At 43.1% G+C, this 21,071-nt stretch overlaps 2 protein-coding genes across 2 annotated transcripts in view; both read right to left on the bottom strand.

The window, feature by feature from the left end:
- Positions 1 to 6,205: 6,205 nt before the first annotated feature.
- Positions 6,206 to 21,071, bottom strand: part of man1b1b (mannosidase, alpha, class 1B, member 1b) — a 182,198-nt gene continuing 167,332 nt past the window's right edge. The window contains exon 15 of the transcript XR_013962612.1: positions 6,206 to 6,239. The gene's annotated coding sequence lies outside the window, so the exon portion shown is untranslated. The remainder of the gene's footprint in view (positions 6,240 to 21,071) is intronic.
- Positions 6,562 to 21,071, bottom strand: part of whrnb (whirlin b) — a gene marked incomplete at both ends in the record, with an annotated part of 90,176 nt that continues 75,666 nt past the window's right edge. Inside the window, 4 exons of the mRNA XM_080738495.1 lie at positions 6,562 to 6,756; positions 14,460 to 14,585; positions 15,873 to 16,048; positions 17,466 to 18,222. Coding sequence (XP_080594621.1) covers positions 6,562 to 6,756; positions 14,460 to 14,585; positions 15,873 to 16,048; positions 17,466 to 18,222 — 1,254 coding nt within the window. The remainder of the gene's footprint in view (positions 6,757 to 14,459; positions 14,586 to 15,872; positions 16,049 to 17,465; positions 18,223 to 21,071) is intronic.

Genomic DNA, 21,071 nt, shown 5'->3' on the forward strand with positions numbered 1-21,071 from the left:
AAAATCTGTCCCACAAGACTATGGTTTAGTGATGAGTCATCACTTTTCACACTGTTGTGGGGGGCGTTTTAGCCCCACGGATGTTTTTCGTGCAAAACAGATGCTTGCAATGGATTCAGCATCATGAAAACACCCTAGTAGCCTAGTTGGACCCCTCTTATGCTAATTAAAGCAGATTCATTTTTAGCTTTTTTTTCCTGTAATGTAAAGTTAATGGGACAACAACTCTAGCGGCTGATAACACTAATTTAGCTGGGTCTAAGAAAGGGTTATCATACCAAAATATAATCTACTGATATAGAGCTTTTATAAAATGCATGATAACCTTTGCCACCTTTTTGATACCGACATCTCGTCTGGCCCATGGACTATATATGATGAAGCAGGGCTTTGCTTTGCGAAAAAAAATTATAAATTTGAAACTTGAGTTACGAGATTTCTGCCCGACAGTGACGATTTACTTTGTTGGCCGCCTAGCCTCCAAAATGGAACGAAGGCCGACATGTTTTTTTTTTTTTTTCCTAATGGCCGGCCTGGACCGGCCGGGAATGAACCGGCCGTTCGGGAGTTGTCCCGCTTTTCCCAATGGCCAGCACGTCCCTGGATGAAACTCTCTAATAATCTCTCAATTTCATGTACACATCTACACATTTATATACAGACTTTTATTCTACATAGGGAATATGTATATATTGTTTCTGGACAGTCTGCATTCTCAAAAATCATAGTTTCTTATTTTTACAGTACTCAAAATACAAGTCTCTTATCAACATTATCTATTCATTGTATTGGCAAATTCTTGGATTGATACATTTACAGTAAGCATCCTGTTATAAAGATCCAATACTTTCTCCAGTGTTGGGTATATCTATAATCCCAAGTTTACATAATCAGTCTGTATTCAGCATACAGTTATCTGATTATTTTCTCAGTAATTACATTTCAGATCATTTCATACTATACGATCACACACTCTTATCACACTCTTTCAAGTGTTGGTCTTAAATGGCTCTGTAATACTTGGGATTGCATAATCGGATTACAGAGATAAAATATTTGCAATCCGTCTAAAACACTTCTAAAGTTATGTTAGTGAATGATTTGCTCTCAATACTTCCTCTCAATTACTTACTGTAAAAACATCACCCTCAAATGGTCCCTTAATTACTGTTCACTCAATTAACACTGAGGATTTTACTGTGTAGTACAATCATGTTATACTATTGCAGGGTTCCCCAATTAGTTTTCCCCAAGGGCCGAATTATATCTAGGGTACCAAGCCGAGGGCCACAACATTGCAGGGGAAGACGGTGGCGTTCCCGCTACTCCAGCGACAGTTCAGATATCGTCGTTGTCGGGTGAAAATCTTGTATGTCCAAAACCGTTCGTTTTGCATTTATCATTTTAAACATGATTTAAACTAGTGAAAACAGCCGATCTACAAGCACACATGCGATGCGAGGCGTTGTGTGCTTGTGTGCTTGTAGATCGGCTGTTTTCACTACTTTTGTGCGATGGCCTTGTATGATGAAGCAGGGCTTTACTTTGCAAAAGAACATACAAATTTGGAGATACAAGGTTTCCAGCCGACAACGACGATATACTAGTGTTGTTGCTGCTCTTATACCACCATTATTATTGGGGTTGGTGTGGGCCAGACAGACAGTAGCCCCCTGCGGGCCGCAAATGGCCCGCGGGCCGCCTATTGGGGAACCGTGCTATACAGTATATTTGGACGTTTTCAAGAGGTGCTGGCACTTCAAAATTAATAATACAAAATAAACATAATACTGAAGGGGTGCTCAGTCCTTGGAATCACAATAAATTACAAACAAAAGGTTCAGGACGACAACTTGTTCCCTTCAATAGTTTATTGGTACCAACCTGTTTTGGAAGCATACTGTTCACTAGGGCATGGACACCCTCTACCCTGTATCATCATGTACTGTAGCCTAAAGGAGGAGTTATACCTCCACAACGCTGGCTGACTGAGGAAGAGCTCTTTGCTTGAAACACATCACTGCTACTGCATCTGAAGCCTATATGTTGGTTCTATATTCTTTTAAAGCATTTGTTTTTAAATCTATACTCTATTGTGAGAAGGTCCTCCTGCATTTACAGTAAGTGCAGGCTCCCACCTTTCCTTGTTAATCTATTTTGATAATAATAATAATCACCGATCAAGTCCAAATGTAATTTATCCAGAATGAACTCTGTCATTTGTGTTCAGTAATTGATTTTGGCGAGCGACACGTGCTGTGACCTATAAAGTAGTCGTTAGTCTTGGTTCTCATCAGCATCCTATATGGATAGAGTTCAGGCTCTCCCATTATTGCTGTTTGGTGGAAACCTTGTATGTCCAAAACATAATACAGCCGATGAGCTTGTAGATTTGCTATTTACACTACTTTAGTGCAACACACTTGTGTGTTAGGGCATTCATTTACAAAAAAAAAGAAAAAAGAAAAAGAAAGTTTAAAGATGCGGTGCCATGATTTTTTCCCCACTAAAACATGATCATCAGGTATTATGATTATACTAGGAGGAAGATTTCCATAAAAGTGTACAGAAAGTGTTAAAATTATGTGTCCACACGCACCAGTTCATTAAGTATGCATGGTTTTCTGGTCGGTGGTGACCCAGCTGAAGTTAGCCACACCCACAGTGTTGGGTGAATGGTAAAGGGGGAGTGGCTGAGTTTATGATGTCATTTAATCAGTGTTTTTCGATCAGGGCTTTCATCTTTCAGGAAGAAACCAAAAATACACAGGGAATGTAAATTTGCACATTATAACCACATCTGGGTGTCTATCAGACAGACACATACAAAACAGAAAATGCACAAAACTATGGCACCACCTCTTTAAATGTGGAGATACAAGGTTTCTGCCTCTGCAACAATATGCAAAAAAACAGAAACCGTCTGTGAACTCTGATCTCATGTGTAGGCGTTTGTCTGTCGTTCGACATACTCTATGGCACATTATCCTCACTGCGCTACCCAGGGAACACAGGTGAAATATACTGGAAGGAACAAAGTATGAATCTAGATTATGAGAAAGGATGTAAGCTATATAATTATACTATACTGGAAAATACCAGCTGTTTTTACACTGTACACTATAGTTACAAAACAGTCATATTAGAGTCATTTGATGTGGTAGTGGCTAAATACAATGAAAAGTATTGTATAATTGCAGTATTATAATATAACATACTATTTTAGATGTGCCAATGTTGATGAAATACCGAGAGATGTAAATATTTAAAAAATATATATACAAATGTACATGTCAACATATAGAGATGGACAAAAGATAATCCAATTGATATAATGTAATATCTTCAAATAAAAGCACCATTTTCAGATAAAGAAGAGCGAACAAAATGGCAAATTTATGGGACTGAAGAGGTAAGTAAATGCTCAAATTCAATATGCTGTAGTGTAGATCGTCTTCATATACATTTATTATTAAGGCAGAATACTGAACATGCTGTATTATTTGGTGGCCTATCTTCGTATTGTGTTGTAATGTGTTGTCTGCGATGGGAGAACTGAAAACCTACCATTATCTGTGTCATACTTCAAGAGCTGAGGCAGACGATGATATTTGCAAATATCTGTTTAAACTTCTTGCAGTTGCAGATGAGAAACCACAATCACATAAGCTGTCGATCACAGAAAAGTATTATGAATCAGCTTTAAAATATTGCCCCTGATACCGTCTAATCTTTCTACCCCTCATTCTATTGTCTACACTGAAGGGAAGGCGATGGCTGCAGGTGTAGAGTAGGTGATGGCTGATTTAAAGTAGCAGTTCACCCATTTTCAACCATATCTTCAATGTGTCCTCACTCCTCACTAGGAGCTCTTTGTGCACATCCAGGGGTGTCACAAGGGGGGGAAGTGGGAATGAGTTACTAGGGCCCAAGGTGGAGGGGCCTTAATGGGTGGGCACATTTTCAAACCATCTACAGTCCAGCCCTGAGTCACAAAGTGTATCCACAAGTTTCCCAAGGAGCTTACTGGGGAAAAGGATGCGTGTCAATTATGGGCATCACTTCCTGTTGTCTGTCACAACTGACAGAAATAATAACGGGTCACATTAGTCTGCCTACTTATCCTACAAGATGGGTAATAATGAATGACATAAGTGATGCCCATAATTCACGGGACACTGGAAACTAGAAACGGCATCGTCCCATAGGGATCATTAGTGAGGAGTGGACACTACAGTATATAAAGATGACATTGAAAAAGGCCTGAAAAAGTTCCTTTAAGCAATCTCACCTGAGTTACTGTAGGGCACGGTCACCCATGTGCTTCTGAAGGGGGGTAGCCAACTCATGATGAGGTGTTGAACATGTCAGTTACCCATGTTGTCTTGCGGATTGCGGGCAGTGCTGGGAGTGATGCACGGAAATCGAGTTGCTGGTGTGTCTGTAGTTCGTTTGACTTATGCCGGAGTTAGGCTCACTGAAGGAGAACTACAGGCGAAAAGCTGGCCAACTAGGATCAACCGTGCGCTTCTTTCCTATTGGCTGATGCCAAAATTTCACTAATGTTGAACTCGCGTTGAACACCATGCATCAATGAGTTGCAACGGTAAGCTCCACCCCTTTGCTGCCATGGGTGACCATGTCAAGCTAATTGATGCACACGGGATAAATCAGCTGTGTACCACACACAGACACACACAAGGAGAGCCTCTGTCAGGACATTCCATATACATCTGCTCTCCCTTGTAACTGTTTTCTGTTTATAGTGCCTTCCAGACGGTAGGCGGTCACCGCGTCCTAGTAATTCATTTTCAACGAGAGGCCGGCGGTTATTTTGGCCGTGCGGATACGTTTAGAGCAGGGGCATAGTTCCGCCGATTTAAAATTATTCCAATACAGAACTAAAACTTCCTATGATTGGCCGCTAGTTGCGCTGTTTCCCCCCCCCCGGCCGATCGCAAAAAGAATTGTTCTCCATTGGACCCCATTCATTTTCCCCGTTCGTTTTCTAACCTTAATTAACATTTTCATAAATACTTTATGGTTCCTATCGCTAGTTAAGAATTGCCTTTCAATCAAGATGATATGCGTTTTGTGAAAATAAGGTCCCATTTATGTTAAAATTGATGATAAAGTTGGCGACACCCATGCCAAGGACCCAAAATGCGTCATTTGCGCTGCATAGAAACCAATGGCTTCGCTTTGTCCATATATTTTACAGTCTATGGTTTAGAGGAGGCGAGGCAAACGGGCGCGGCAAATGGGCGTGGTCCCGCGCGTGTGCTCGTTCGCGCATTCGCTCGCGGGTGGCGAGAGCTGGATTGTGTTCATCTTTGTGAAATACCACGTGGCGTTTACTCGCCGAGTGTGTTTGTGTATCACCGCGGCGCGGTCCCCGCTGATCCTAGCGGGAGCCCCCGCGGCAACCGCGTACCGCCTGGAAGGCGCCTAACGATACTTACAATTAGCCAGTAGCTATGCCCCTCCCAAAAAGCTTTTGTCCAATGCTAGCTTAGAATAACTTCCTGCTTGCCAAGGTTTGCCTTGGCAACAGCCAAGCTAGCATTGGACAAAAGCTTTTAGGGGAGGTGCATAGCTACTGGCTAATTCCAGTTCATACCTAGACATGGCAAGCGGCATAATTATCCTTCTGTAAAGCAAGACTGTTATGGCCTATTCCAAGAATCCTGCTGTTGTCGGGCCCTTACTACCAAACCTCTCACAATGGCAAGCTCATGCTCATACTGCAAGTAGGATAAAAACAAACAACTAAGTCTTGATCAAAAACACTAGTTGATTCAGGTCTCAAGGTAAATAACAATTTCCCCTGTATATTTTCAATATTTGTGCAAAAGACTAAGTGCAATCAGCAGACAGTACCACACTCACTAAACCTCCCTTCCACTCGTCCGTTCCCAGAAAACAGAAAGAAAGATGTCTGAGGAGTCTGTGATTAACCCATTTAGGCCTAGAATAATTGACTGCTTTAACTGTTGAAAAATAGCAGATATACAAGCTCACAGCGCGGCACCGAGTGCCGCGCTGCGAGCTTGTAGATCTGCTATTTTTGAAAAAGTCGTGAAAATGTGTGCAAATCTTTGAATATGTGTATTTTTAGAGCGAACGTTTGTAACTCAGATTTTGCTTCTGGGTGGTCCCTGGAACTGAATATTTTGAGATATGAATATTTTTTTACGGGGGTCTTTCACATGAAAAGGTTTGAGAACCACTGACATACTCTCAAGAACAGACTAACTGAGCTCCAGTTGAGCGAAAAGGACCTTTTCTTTGACGATGGCCGGCCAGATTGCTGACATAGAAACGTAGGTTTTTCAAAAAACCTCAGAAGGATTCAAAAGACACTTATATAGAATCGGGTCAAAATTCAAATTCTCACGATTTTTCCAAAAAATAGCAGATATACAAGCTCACAGCGCGGCACCGAGTGCCGCGCTGTGAGCTTGTATATCTGCTATTTTTCAATAGTTAAAGCAGTCAATAACCCTAGGCCTTAAGGGGAGGAAATGAAATTGATTGTTGTTCATAAACGCATCGGTCCTGCTAGTGTCCCGGCAGGTGGGCTTGACTGAGCTCGGCCACCAGGAAGTCGATGTGGTCCATCTCTTTGGTCTTGAATGCCTCTGCGATGATGCGCGCGGCGTCCTTGTGCTCCTGACCCCTGAGGGAGACCCCGTTGACCTCCAGGATCACTTGGCCCACCCTCAGCTGGCCACATCTGTGGGCGGAGCCACCCTTCTGATTGGTCGAGGCAGTGGGAGAGAGAGAACGGGGGGAAGATGAAAATGCAAATGGGAAATTGAATATACTTAAGAATCAGCAGGTGGAAATACTGTACATGTGAAGGACAGCTAGGGCGGGGTGATTAGCAACAACTAATTTATGCTTTCTTACTCCCAGGTTGTCCTACAGATTGAAGCTTGGTCAACAAAAGGCTACCTTTTGTGTCCAATGCGGACATGAAAGCTACGGGAGTCTCTCTCCATTCCGACATGTCGCCACTCCGAAATTGACTTCTTATTGTCGGAGTGGCGACACTCCCATACGGGTTAAGTTTAGGGTTAGGGTTAGAGATAGAATTAGTGTCGGAATGGAGACATGTCGGAAAGGAGACGTGTCGGAATGGAGAGATGCACCCGAAAGCTACCCTTTTCGCGTTGCAGTCGAAGAGGACGGATCATTACTATTCTCTGCCTAACAGTATGCGACTCAAAGAGTCAGCCGAAGTGGACATCACACTGCTCAGTTTGCACTAAGCTAAGGCGACTTCAAGTCCACTTCTGACTCTGTGCCTGCCTTGGTTTCAATTGCATGTGTTTTAAATGTAATGTTTTCAATGTTGAGTATACAAAGACATGGTCTGCATTATGTGTAACATGACGCTGACTACACGTTGATGCTAAAGGGGTGCCCAGTGCATTGACCCGTGACACAAGGGGGTCAAGCATGTGACAAGTTGGGAGTAAGAAAATGTTGATTTTATGCTCCGTAGTACAACGGTGTCACTTGCTGAAATTAACTGTTGAATGTACAAGATAACAACACGTGACATTGCATAGCTTGTAGATCGGTTCTTTTTGGTAAGCGACATCCTCGTGCGATGGAGAGTAAATCAAGAGTAGGGCAGCTGAGTCGTATGTGTGCATCTGTGTCTGCGTGTGTATGCAAGTTTGGTGGTTGGTTCGCATATGTAGCAGTTGTGCGCGTTTGGCACATGTGGTGTGGAATGGTCATTATCTTCCCTTATGTCAAACAGCTCAAACACATCCATGGATTTATAACAGAGAGAGAGATGCTGTTCTGAAGCGCCCACCTTAAGCTCAGTCAGACAAAGAGTGACTGCTAGGACCTGACGTAGAACCTCTCTCTGTCTGTCTAACCATCCATTGATCACACCTGCTTGGCAGAGGATGATGATACTGTAGGAGGGTGACCTAGATTGCCTCAGTCAATCTGTTGCTTGTTTTTTTCCATTCTATTTTGCCTTCACCAGTGCGCGGAATCTCATGTACTGCAACAATCTGTTTTGGTACGTGGCTAATGTGAATTTAGATTGGGAAGAAAACTATTTTGGCCATTATAGGTGAAAATGTTCAAAGATACATTTGTGTTTGTCAATATTGCATCTTTAGCATTTAGCCAGGCTAATGCTTACAGTATGTATTAAAGCCTCCTGAATGTGGTTCAACACTGACACCGAAGGAGGGCTTAGCCTGAAATATCCATGCATATTATCAATACTCAAATAAGTCATGGGGTGAAGACTTTTTTAATGCATGCACACTAATGCTGTACTCTGTACTCGAGACCACCTAAAGTCAAGACCACAAACAGGGAGGCAGGGATGCATTCTAGACCAAGTTAAGAAATATTTGATCCTAATCGAGACAACAGTATGCCCAGTGTTTTGATCTGATATCATACTGAGGGCTTAAAATGTACATAGTTCTGCCAATGTTAATAAGGAGAAACTGAATATTTATGACTTTAAGTCAAATACAATTAGATATGCATTACATATTCTATTGCATATACTATTGTAACAGAAGGCATGCCTCACAGCAATTATATTTTACTGATGTTAAAACAAAACAAAAATCTAAATATAGAATGTCAAATACCTTACTTATGCTACCAACGAGAAAAAGCAAAAAGAAGAAAAAAAAGGTACAGTATATTATATACTGTAAATATGACCTAGAGTCAAAATGATGTGTAAATAAATTACACTGCGTCAGCATGTAGTACAAAAACCTTGTATTTGAAATGTAAAGCCTATAAGCAAAACAATTTTATTTTACACATAAATTAAATAATTCAAAAATTCAAGAATGTGGTCTTGAAGTTGAGACTGGTCTTGTGTACAACCGCACTACATTGTAGTTCTACCACCTGTGGGTACCACCTCTCTGATGATTAGACTCACAACAATTCCAGAAGTCTATAAGGGCCGATGCATACTCCACTTTTAGAGCTAAATCTATTTCGGTTCGGCTCTGTCCAAACTACAATATGACGTCATTCAGAGGGGGCGTCATTAATTTGGCTGTTCGGTGCCACTGAGATTTTGTGACTCCCCGAAACGAACCAAAATAAATTTGTCTCTAAACTGTGAAAAAAAAAAGAAACAGATGCAAGATTTGAATATGCAAACTATCCACAAATCCTAGGGTGAAGTGAACTATGACAACTGCACATAATGTCCTAATGATGCATGATACAGTAGTCAGCAATGAAAATGGTGGTTGTAACAACCATGTGCATGCAGATGTGGAAGGACACAAACTCCTTACTCAAGTTAAGTAAAACTGAAAATGCTCATCTAAAACAATACTCCAACGCTGAACTAAAAGTGCAATATCAATTTCTTTACTCAAGTTCGCATGCCTTTGAAAAAGTAGGACGCTAAAAGGCATTTTACTTTTTAAAACATTTAATGTGATTAAGTAAGAATCACACACTGTAGGCCTATATGCTTTTGAAGACAATTACACTTTGACAATCCAAACTATGGGAGTCAAATAACAGAATAAACTTTTACATGACACAGAGTAACAAATATTTACTGACTTCTCCTATTAGCCTGTGCACAGTAGCTGCTACACTTCTGATTTGTCACTGCACAGGTTACAGGCAGCCAATAACAGCAAGAGCCGCTGATACGAACGACCTACGGCCTGGTCGCGACCTAGGCCACGACCTGGAGGTCGTAGGTCCCGGTTCTGGAGGTCGTAGTTCGCGGTACATACTTGTGAGGTCGTGGCCGGTCTAGTTTCGCGACCCCCGGCCGTTGTTGCGTTACCTCGGTCGTCCCCGGCCGTTGTTGCGCGGCCGGGGATCCGCGGTCAACGCGGGGATGTCCGCGGTCGTATTTAAAAGTTCGTGGGTCGTGAATCCTTGACGGCCAGCGGTGTTTCACGACCCCAGAAGCTCGTGGTCGTATTTAAAAGGTCGTAGTTCATTATTCCTGACGGCTGGCTGTGTTTTAAGACCTCAGTTCGTAAATAAGAGGTCCTAGTTCGTGGCCGGCTTTGTTTCACGACTGCAGGTCGTCTATAAAGACCTCAGGTCGTATATTTAATTAAATAAATAAATATACAATTCCCAGTGTAATATAATGTATCGAATTTTCTTGATAAAACCACTAGAGCAGGGGTCTTCAACGTTTTCAGGCCAATAAAGAGGTTAAATGTGTGTGTGTGTGTGTGTGTGTGTGTGTGTGTGTGTGTGTGTGTGTGTGTGTGTGTGTGTGTGTGTGTGTGTGTGTGTGTGTTTGTGTGTGTGTGTGTGTTTGCGTGCGTGCTTGCGTGCGTGCGTGCGTGCGTGTTTCGGGACCTATATTTAATGAAATAAATAAATATACAATTCCCAGTGTAATATAATGTATCGAATTTTCTTGATAAAACCACTAGAGCAGGGGTCTTCAACGTTTTCAGGCCAAGGACCCCTTAGCTGAGAGAGAGAGATGAAGCAGGGACCCCCACAACCTTTCCGTAGATTCCATGTAGTTCCATCGTTTGATAGCACTATCCTCAGTATATTTTGGATTCCTGTCAATTTCAGATATTAAACCACTTAAACCGTCAATACTTAATAAACTTGACATTTCACTCTGTACTTAGTCTGCTCTTCTCCCCCTCTATACACCAGACCTCCTTGCCGAAAATAGCCTAAAATATAATCTCAGAATATGGTCTCCAGGGTTCAAGTGGTTAATATAAAAAAAAACACACAAAGATTTGGAGGACGGCAGCTCTCCGTGGTCCTGGAATGCAGGCCTGTTTTACAGTGGGAGCTGTCCCTGGTGCTGACAAAGTAAGAACACAGTCTCCCCAAATCTCCGCCACCATCACCATTAAATACTTATTGATTAAACAAAATAATTTTAATAGCCTATCGATATTCTTAGTTGTGAGCTTGTACGTCTGCTATTTTCAAACCTTTAGTACTTTTACTTGTGACACTTTAAGGTACAATTTGATACCAATTCTTAATAATTTTACTCAAGTACTTTTTAAATTCTGGAGATGACAGCTTCTGCAGGGTCAATCCCATGAGATTTCACAGCTCTGTGTCTGTTTTCTTTCAATTAAGTTAAATTTTATTCAAGTCAATGCAGAAGATCACAACTCAGTTCGTTTCAGTTCATGTACTTATATAATTTGATTGTGCATTATTGGCATGACTTGCTCAAAAGAAAACAAGCATTTGATAAAGGGTTTTCACGATACACTGTGGTATGTATTTATTATAGCATTAAACAATGCAAAGAGTATCTTATCTAACTGTAATGCCGTTAATTACTCGAATAAGTAATGTGAAAACAAGTATTTTCCAAACACGCACGCACGCACGCACACACACACACACACACACACACACACACACACACACACACACACACACACACACACACACACACACACACACACACACACACACACACACACACACACACACACACACACACACACACACACACACACACACACACACACACACACATTTAACCTCTTTATTTGCGTTCACATTTAACAACAAATTCTTGAACACATACAGTACTGACAGCGACACAGCTGACAGCGGGGTACACGCCGTCGCCCCCGTCGGTAAAAGGTTGTGGGGGTCCCTGCTTCATCTCTCTCTCTCAGCTAAGGGGTCCTTGGCCTGAAAACGTTGAAGACCCCTGCTCTAGTGGTTTTATCAAGAAAATTCGATACATTATATTACACTGGGAATTGTATATTTATTTATTTAATTAAATATACGACCTGAGGTCTTTATAGACGACTTGAGGTCGTGAAACAAAGCCAGCCACGAACTCCGACCTCTTATTTACGACCTGAGGTCTTTATAGACGACCTGCAGTCGTGAAACAAAGCCGGCCACGAACTAGGACCTCTTATTTACGAACTGAGGTCTTAAAACACAGCCAGCCGTCAGGAATAATGAACTACGACCTTTTAAATACGACCACGAGCTTCTGGGGTCGTGAAACACCGCTGGCCGTCAAGGATTCACGACCCACGACCTTTTAAATACGACCGCGGACATCCCCGCGTTGACCGCGGATCCCCGGCCGCGCAACAACGGCCGGGGACGACCGAGGTAACGCAACAACGGCCGGGGGTCGCGAAACTAGACCGGCCACGACCTCACAAGTATGTACCGCGAACTACGACCTCCAGAACCGGGACCTACGACCTCCAGGTCGTGGCCTAGGTCGCGACCAGGCCGTAGGTCGTTCGTATCAGCGGCTGTCTGGGGAAATCTAGAGATATCAAGGGATCATCCCACTCGTCTGGGATTAGGTTTATTTGGCATTTGATCACCTGCCTGGATGGAAGCTATATCTGATGCAGAAATCTGCTGATAATTTCCCAAGAATATGCTGAATTCTTGAGTAAAAGTACTTCCTTATTTACTAGAGTAACAAGGCTATTTTCAGAGAGCTGAAAGGAGAATATATTTCTCTTTTAATATGCAGCGAAAGAAATACTACAGTAAAACAGATACTTAAAACTTTACTTATAAGTACAGTTACAAAGTAATTGTACTTTGCTACTTCCCACCTCTGTTGTTCATGTGTGTGAATACACATGCAGTACCCTGAGCTCCCGCTGCGGTGTTGTAAAACAGATACCACATGCTTAGTCAACATACTGTGTTTATACTTAAGCTTTATACTTAACGGACAACTTTGGTTTTTTACAACAAGGGTTCAAATTTTAGATAGTCAATAGAGAGTTAAAATGTTTTCATTTACTTCTATTGTTTTAGTGATTTTAACGATTTTGATTTGCATGCATGCCCCCAGGTTGGGGGCATGCATGCAAGTGGCTAAACATGTATTTTTAGACACAATAAGCCCATTCCCAAGATGCACCACAATCTTTCATGAGCAGATGTGAATTATGGGGGCTGGTGTGAATAGTAACAAAGAAATTGCCGGCTTATTGTGTCTAAAAATACATATTTAGCCAGTTTTACGCATGCCCCCACCCACTGAAATCAAAATACTAAAATCACTAAAACAATAGAAAGCAGTAAATGAAACCATTTTAACACTCATCTTTTCTTTTTTCTAATCTAAAATGTGAACCCTTGTTGTAAAAAAACAAAGTTGTCCTTTAACATGGAAATTACATATCATTATGTGCACCATCCCAGAAACATCCCACTGAAACAACGTGTGCTCGCTGAAAACACGCACAAATTATATTATGTACAGTAGAAAATGTACACATCCCTCCACAGACCGACAGACTTTCGGGTTCAGCTAAAGCCCAAGCAGTAATATAAATATTAAAGACAGAATTCATCGCTGGAGCGAGCCCACAATTAAGTTCAAATCATGAGAGTAATTTCGTTGTTGTCACACTGCTTACGACACGTGAATACATTCAGAACACAAAATTGTTGGTTATTTAATTATACCCCTCTGATATTATTGCTATAATTGGCTGAATGAGAGACTATTCTCTCACTTATGAGGGGGGTTTGGCCACATATTATAGTGAGATTTATGGAACAGGCAGTGGGAGAGTTATTGTCATGGAAATCTGCACTGTCATGTATATTCTCTATCCTGAAGAATGAGGCAGAAACTGGGAAACACTGCAGAGGGGACTGAGGGCCAGGGGCTTCACAAGGGGGGGGAGTGGGACTGAGTTACTAGGGCCCGAGGTGGAGGGGCCTTCATTATTTTTATACTTTAGCAATTGAAAAATAGCAGATATACAAGCTCACAAGTGCGGAACCGAGTGCCGCGCTGCAAGCTTGTAGATCTGCTATCTTTGAAAAGTCGTGAAAATGTGTACAAATCTTTGAATATAGCCTATGTATTTGAAACTAAATATTTTGAGATGGGGGTCCGTGGCCAAATATGTATAATTTTGGGGGTCCTTCACATGAAAAGGTTTGAGCACTAATGACATAGAAACATAGGTTTTTCAAAAAACCTTATTACATTAAATATTTAAAGACTTGCACAAATGTTCAAGGTTTTTCAAAAATAACAGATCTACAAGCTCGCAGCGCGGCACTTGGTGCTGCGCTGTGAGCTTGTATCTCTGCTATTTTTCAATAGTTAAGCCACAAATTGTGAGTGAATCCTTGTACCCAGGGCCCAGAATTTGGTGCGACACCCCTGGGGCCTGATGACCATCTTTCACATTGCATCCCGTCTCTGCAATGAATATCTCCGTTGCAGCTTTGTGTCCTTGTGAAATCACAGGACTAACAATAATTAAGTCAAAAGGCATCAAGGTGAAATATTAACAGAGTACAGAGGCAAACAGGGACAAATGTAGGCTAGGTGAAACAAGGTTGAATCTCTCGTGCTACAGAAGTGAAGATGTTCTGGAGAACGAATTTTGTCTTCACCGAGTAGTAATGTGAAGTAGGCTAATGCAAGTGTTTTTTAGGGAACATGCTCTCACCTGTATGGTGACTATGCGTGGCATAGGTTGGCGTGTGTTGGCTCCCCCCTCTATAGCAATGCCAAGGGTGTTTGCATTCTTTGCCACGCGTACCAGGACTGGGCTAAGAGCTGGGCTTGGTGATGTCTGTAGGATATTAATGTCAGTTAGACAACATGAGTATGAGCTGTCAGGAAACATGGAAAATACATCTAATCCAATCTTCAGGACATTTTAAATGTTTATATTTATACTTCACATTGCTAAATGCCAAACTAGTTTTACTCTTATGTCCCTGTACAAAAGACCGAGCAATCTTCGTTCCTACTCTCACCTATGGTCATGAAGTGTGGGTCATGACCGAAAGTATAAGGTCGTGGGTGCAAACGGCCGAAATGGGTTTCCTCAGACGGGTGGCTGGTATCTCCCTTAGAGATAGGGTGAGAAGTTCAGTCACCCGAGAGAGACTTGGAGTAGAACCGCTGCTCCTACACTTGGAAAGGAGTCAGCTTAGGTGGTTCGGGCATCTAGTACGGATGCCTCCCGAGCGCCTTCCTAGGAAGGTCCTCGATGCGCGTCCCACTGGGAGGAGACCCCGTGGCAGACCAAAGACCAGATGGAGGGATTATATCTCCAAACTGGCTTGGGAACGCCTCTGTATACTCCCTGAGGGAGTGGAGGAAGTTGCTCGGGATAAGGAAATCTGGAGGTCTCAGTTGGAACTGTTACCCCCGCGACCCGATTCCGGATAAGCGGTTGGAGATGGATGGATGGATGGATGGATAAAGTACAACTTTGAACCTTGCTGCATTTTAAGTGACCAAAGAAATGTGACAGTCCAAATTGATGCTGCAAGTACTGTATGCCCTTTTCATCTAACAGCTCCAATATAGGTCAAAACAAATTACTTCGTTTTAGCCCATTATTTTAAGAAGCTATAAACGATATATAATATACTTTATATCGTCGTTGTCAGGCAGAAACATCGTATCTCCAAGTTTCAAATTTGTACGTTTTTTCGCGAAGTAAAGCCCAGCCTCATCATACAAGGCTGTCGCACAAAGGTAGTGAAAACAGCAGATCTACAAGCACACAACGCCTCGCGGTGCGTTGTGTGCTTGTAGATCGGCTGTTTTCACTAGTTTAAATCATTTTCTAAAATGATAAACGCAAAATGGTTTTGGACATACAAGGTTTTCACCCGACAACAACGATATGACTAATATAACTATATACAGTATGTAACTAATACAACTAATTACATAACCTGCTGTTTATTACCCACATTTGCTAAGAGAGACACTAGCTCTATTCTGTAACGAGTTCTAAATCCTGGCAAGCATAGTAAGAAAACAAAGCTCTGACCCAGTTGCGCTTGAAAACTTTCCCCATAGTATGTCTTGTCCCGTTAGCCCAAATACTGGGACCACCCACCTGTCTGGAGGTCTGTGGAGCTCCATGGACCCCTGAAGGCTCCGGCTGCCCTTGCTGGGGGCCTTTGGTGGGTCGAGGACTGCCATCTTTGCTGAGCCCCCCGGCCTCTGCGATGTCCACCCCGCTGTCCTCGCTCAGAGTCTGGCCGCTGTCCGACAGCTGAGACAGAGTGGCTCCTGGTTCACGAGGACAGGGGCACAATCAAACATGGTTTATAGACAAGAGGTGGGGGGGGGGGGGGGGGGGGGGGTCCCTAGATGATTAACTTAAAGGAGCTATAGTCAACCTTTTCTTGAGAAACAGATGCTAAAATAAAAATAATGTAAAAATAATGGTTTAGGCCTTGTTTACCAACATTATAAGCAAGTAATAGATCGGGAACACAATTGATAGGGTGAAATTACATTTTAATATCTATTATATTTAAAACACCAACTTCAGTGTTACACTGTCAAGGTTAATCTGTTTTGGAACATATGACTTATACATGTGCCGAGAATCTGCCCCACTACAGGGACAGAGAGGATGACCAGAGAAATGTCGAAGTGTCCAGGACACTTTGATAAAGGAAAAGAAAACATTCTACGACACCATCTCATGTTCATTGTTATGTTTAACTGTCCAATGAATGCTTGACAAGTCTATTTTCCCTGTACCTACTGAAGTATATTTGTGAAATGATGATGTTACATTGTATGAAGATTCAGATTGGGAAAGAAAAGAGAAACATGTTTATTGTACTGTACCACTGGACATCTATTCTGTATGCTCATTGATTTAATATACAGTAAGAGAAAAAAACGGACTTACACTGTGTGGTCTCCTTTATTGTGTGGGAGTGAATTTAATCATTTTTGGGGAAACTGTCTGATTCACATGGGATATAAAAATATTTCCATCAATAGTCAAAGAGACTGAGTCATAATACCCAGACATTTATTCTTGTTGTGGCTATTGTGACAGCACTGTATCCAGCACATAATGCTGTTCCTACTGTATGCATGGTACATGGTCGCGTTCTGTGAATAATTGTATGGAATTAATTTCCACAAATGCTGGTAAACATCGTTATGACTTTGGCAGGGAGTCTGTTTCAATTCATTTGCATTGTAAAATACTGAAAGTAGCATATTTCTTTGGGTAACTATAGACCTAGGCCTACTTGAATACAATTTTCAGACATGCAAACATCCATATAATATAGGGACAAATACAATCGTACACCTGTAGTCAGGGGATATTAATAAAATACCTTAGTGAACATTAGTGAAGACATTTCTTGGTATTAAAGGAATTAATTTTACATTATTCCGATAATATTCCCTGACTACTGTGAAGAAACCAGGGAAGAATACGCAATGGAAGAAAAACACAAAATACACCCACACAGCAAAAATATGACTAAAGATTCTTCAACCAGAAAAAGGCGAAATGAGATTTCAAGAATTTCTCAACGTTTCTAGAAAGGATCGACTGTTCACTCCAGCAACATCAAGCTTTTTCATTACTTATAAGTAAAAGAAAGATAAGTGAATAAGCAGAATAACCTATTAGTCATATTTAGTTTTCAGTCACCTTTGCATGCTTTCCTACCTCTCTGCTGGGGCTGCGTCCTGCCATCTGCGGTCAGCCTGTTCCCGTCAGTACCCACGATGCCTCTCTGGTTGGGGGAAGGCGAGCACGGCTGCTTCAAGGGACTGCTGGGCGGGGGTGGCGGCACGACGAGCGAGGGACAGGGCGAGGGACACGGTGACGGAAACGGTGACAGGTGCGGGGAAGCCATGGGTGTGGCGGAGTTGGACGAGGCTGCGGAAGACCTGGCCTGGACGGAGGACTTCTCATAGGAGCTGGTTCGAGACGAGAGCTTGACGGGCGCCTCAGGCCTAGGAGGGCTAGTCGCGGCCTCCCTGTGATGGAGGAACCCGGGACAGGTGTGGCGTTCCGAGCCGGGACGGTTGTGCTGGGACTGGAAGAGGTGTTGGTTGTGGTGGTGGTGAGCGGGGTGGGCTTGTTGTTGTTGTTGGTGGTGGTGGTGGTGGTGATCGGAGGCGGGAGGGTAAGGCGGGTTCTGGCAGGTGTGACGCAGGGAGGTGAGGGAGGTGTGGCGGGCCGTGCTGGGGCGGATGTGGCGGGTGGAGTTCGGGGAGCCTTGGTGAGTGCCGGGGAGGGATGTGACCGGCTTGTTGTGGGGGCATTCCCGGAACAGCCTGGTGGGGCCGGTGAAGGACACGCCCGAGGCAGACTGGCCCGGCCTGGCAGAGTGCAGCCTTCTGGTGGGCTCTCTCATGCTGGAGGGTCTAGCCTGGGGCTTGAATGACAGCGGGTGATCGCATGAACAATGGTCCTCCTCCTGCATAATGCGAAGAAAAGCGAAGAAACCATTACAAATAAAAAATAGAAAAATCAAAGAGACGAACAGTATCCTAATTCATTCAATATAACTCAATATATCGTCACTGTCGGGCAGAAACCTCGTATCTCCAAGTTTCAAATGTGTAACTTTTTTCGCAAAGTAAAGCACTGCTTCATCACACAAGGCCATCGCACAAAAGTAGTGAAAACAGCCGATCTACAAGCACACAACGCCCACAACGCCTCGCGGTGCGAGGCGTTGTGTGCTTGTAGATCGGCTGTTTTCACTAGTTTAAATCATTTTAACAATGATAAATACAAAACAAACGGTTGTGGAGATACAAGGTTTCCACCCGACAACGACGATATCTAAAAATGTCAAGCCTGTTAACCAAGGACTTAAGATACTTTACAAAATATGAAATTGCATACACTATCCTTCACAAATTAATTATATATTTTTTTGGGGGGGGAATGTGAGTTTTTCAAATGTTCCATAATATTATCACATTTTGAAAAGAAACTCTTCAAGCATTGGTTTTAGAGGATCTACCTTACAGTATAGTATGACCACAACTTGAGACATACCAATGTAACATTTTGCAGAGCATCTGTGTTTTCCTCTAGGTCTTCTCCTATTCTGCCTCCAGCTGAGATATCATTCTGAAAAGACAGGGGAGGTTATTCATTTTGTAGCATTGTCTATTTTAGCTGCTCTATAGCCAGGGCCGCCGATGGGGGGGGGGGAGGGTACTGTTGTCCCCCTCCCGGAAAGGGGGGGCCCTGCGTTGGGGGGGCCCCCGTTGAACGGGACTTGGGAGCAGTCTAGTCTAGCAGGAAAGATTTGAATGACTGTGAAAGAACTTTCTCCCAAGTTAAGATTAAGACATCATGCTTTATATAAAACCTATTATATTAAGCCTAAACGGTTCTGCCGCTGTGTAGAACTGTTTTTAACAGTTTTCTTACTTTAAAAATTAATAATTTCCTGTGAAAAACCCGTATTTTTCACCCAGGGGGGCGGTCTTTGATCTTGACCCCCAGTCCAAAAATCTGTACGACGGCCCTATCTATAGCTGTAGTATACAGTAAATGGCGAGTCCCTTCCTTTAATCATTAGAGGATTGTTTGATGAATTTTAAGTTATTGTGCACTAGAGTGTAGTGCACAATAACCCACAAATGAATTCAAAAGCTTTTTTTTTAAGAAGGAAAGAAAGGCTCTAGGTTCCAACCCTAACGCAGCAACGTGTCCTTGAACAAGACACGACATCTCCTTACCACTGCTATGGATAACTGCATCACATGAATGTCAAAATATCTGAAAAAACAAAGCAACCAGACTAAACAAGAGCTTTGTCCTGTTCTAATCGGTTTTAGTGCAGCCAGTCTGTGCAGGAAGCATTCATCTTGTTTGACGCCAGCGCGTTGGAACATCCTGTCCCCGCGACGCACCTCATTGGCACTTATACTGCTGAGCCGTAACTAAGGGACTGTCAATTAACTGCAATTATCCATTTGCTGGGGTTGTAATTTCACAACCACGGTAATGAATGTGTCAACACAGACAATTAGACAGGCACTGGGACGTGCCGTGGCAATCAGCAAACAGCAGCAGTAACCTTTAACAGAAGCAACAAAAAGCTTGAGGCCGTGACGAAAACGGACATTGAAAGAATTGCCACGGCACTGAAAAGATACTTTGAATTCACCTCTGAGACGTAATTGTAAACATTTAGTTTTTTTTTTTACAGACGGACCAACGTCCTTGGAATGCTGAGAAACAACCCGCTGCTTTGAACCGAGACAAAACAGAGCTGTGATACTCTGTTCCTGTGTGGGTCAGACGGACGGCAGTAGAGAGAGAGCGGTCAGTGGCGTCAGTTCAGAAAAAGCTAAGGTATGGCAACATGACCGTGCAAGACACCAGTCATGTTGCCATACCTTAGCAACAGGCAAGATACATTTATTTTAAGAAGTACATTTAATTTCCCGCCCCCGTTTCTACGGTTTCTTGGGCTCAATATGGCAGCCTGGAACGGTTGTTCAAGTGCAGCTAAACTTGGCAAGTTAGTAAACGTGCCACAATTAACAACCAGTAAGACTCCCTAATCGGGAGATAAGCGACCGTAGGTGGCTTATCTCCACAAATAGGGCAAAAATTAGTTTTTCCAAAAATCTTCCTGATCCATGTTGATGACATGAGTGTAGACATGCTGTGTAGTGATATTCGTGATTTTAGGGCAAAAACTGTAGGAGCAGTGTCCAAAAATGTGTTTTAAAAATCGGCCTGAAGGTGGCGCTACAATAGGGGCATGTGAGAAATGAGGGGTGGGGTCTCCGCGTTGCCTTGGCGGACGAATAGGTACCGGCCCCGGCTCTCCCGGACGCTCCTAGCCCGAGTTACGGCATTTTATGTGCGCTGCAGTGGCAGGGGGTCCTCCACTGGGGGCGCCACCACTTTTGCATCCGTTCTGGAGCACCAGGAGTCGGTGGTCCCCGGGAATTCCCCGTGAGCAGCCCCGTTGGGGTGGTCATTTGGTCATTTTTGCACATTTGGTCATTTTTTACATCTGGGGGTCCCCCAGGGACCTGGGGGTCCCTGGGGCTCCGGGGGTCCTTGGAGGTTGTAGTTTGGCAGGCAAGGAGTGTGTGTGTAAAATCTGGCATGGATCGGGTCAACGGGTGCAGAGATATAAGCAGGGAAAAAGTGTGACGTGTGACAGCAGCTGCATACTCCTGCCATACCCAATCGACGCCCCCTGAGAGCGGTTCAGAAGGCTGGCTTGGGCCTGGCAGAATGAGGTCTCGTTGGACTGATGTGGGCCACAGTGAAACATCAATACTA

The sequence above is a fragment of the Nannobrachium achirus genome (genome assembly GCF_963921795.1).
Source record: "Nannobrachium achirus genome assembly, chromosome: 12".
Lineage (NCBI taxonomy): Eukaryota > Metazoa > Chordata > Actinopteri > Myctophiformes > Myctophidae > Nannobrachium > Nannobrachium achirus.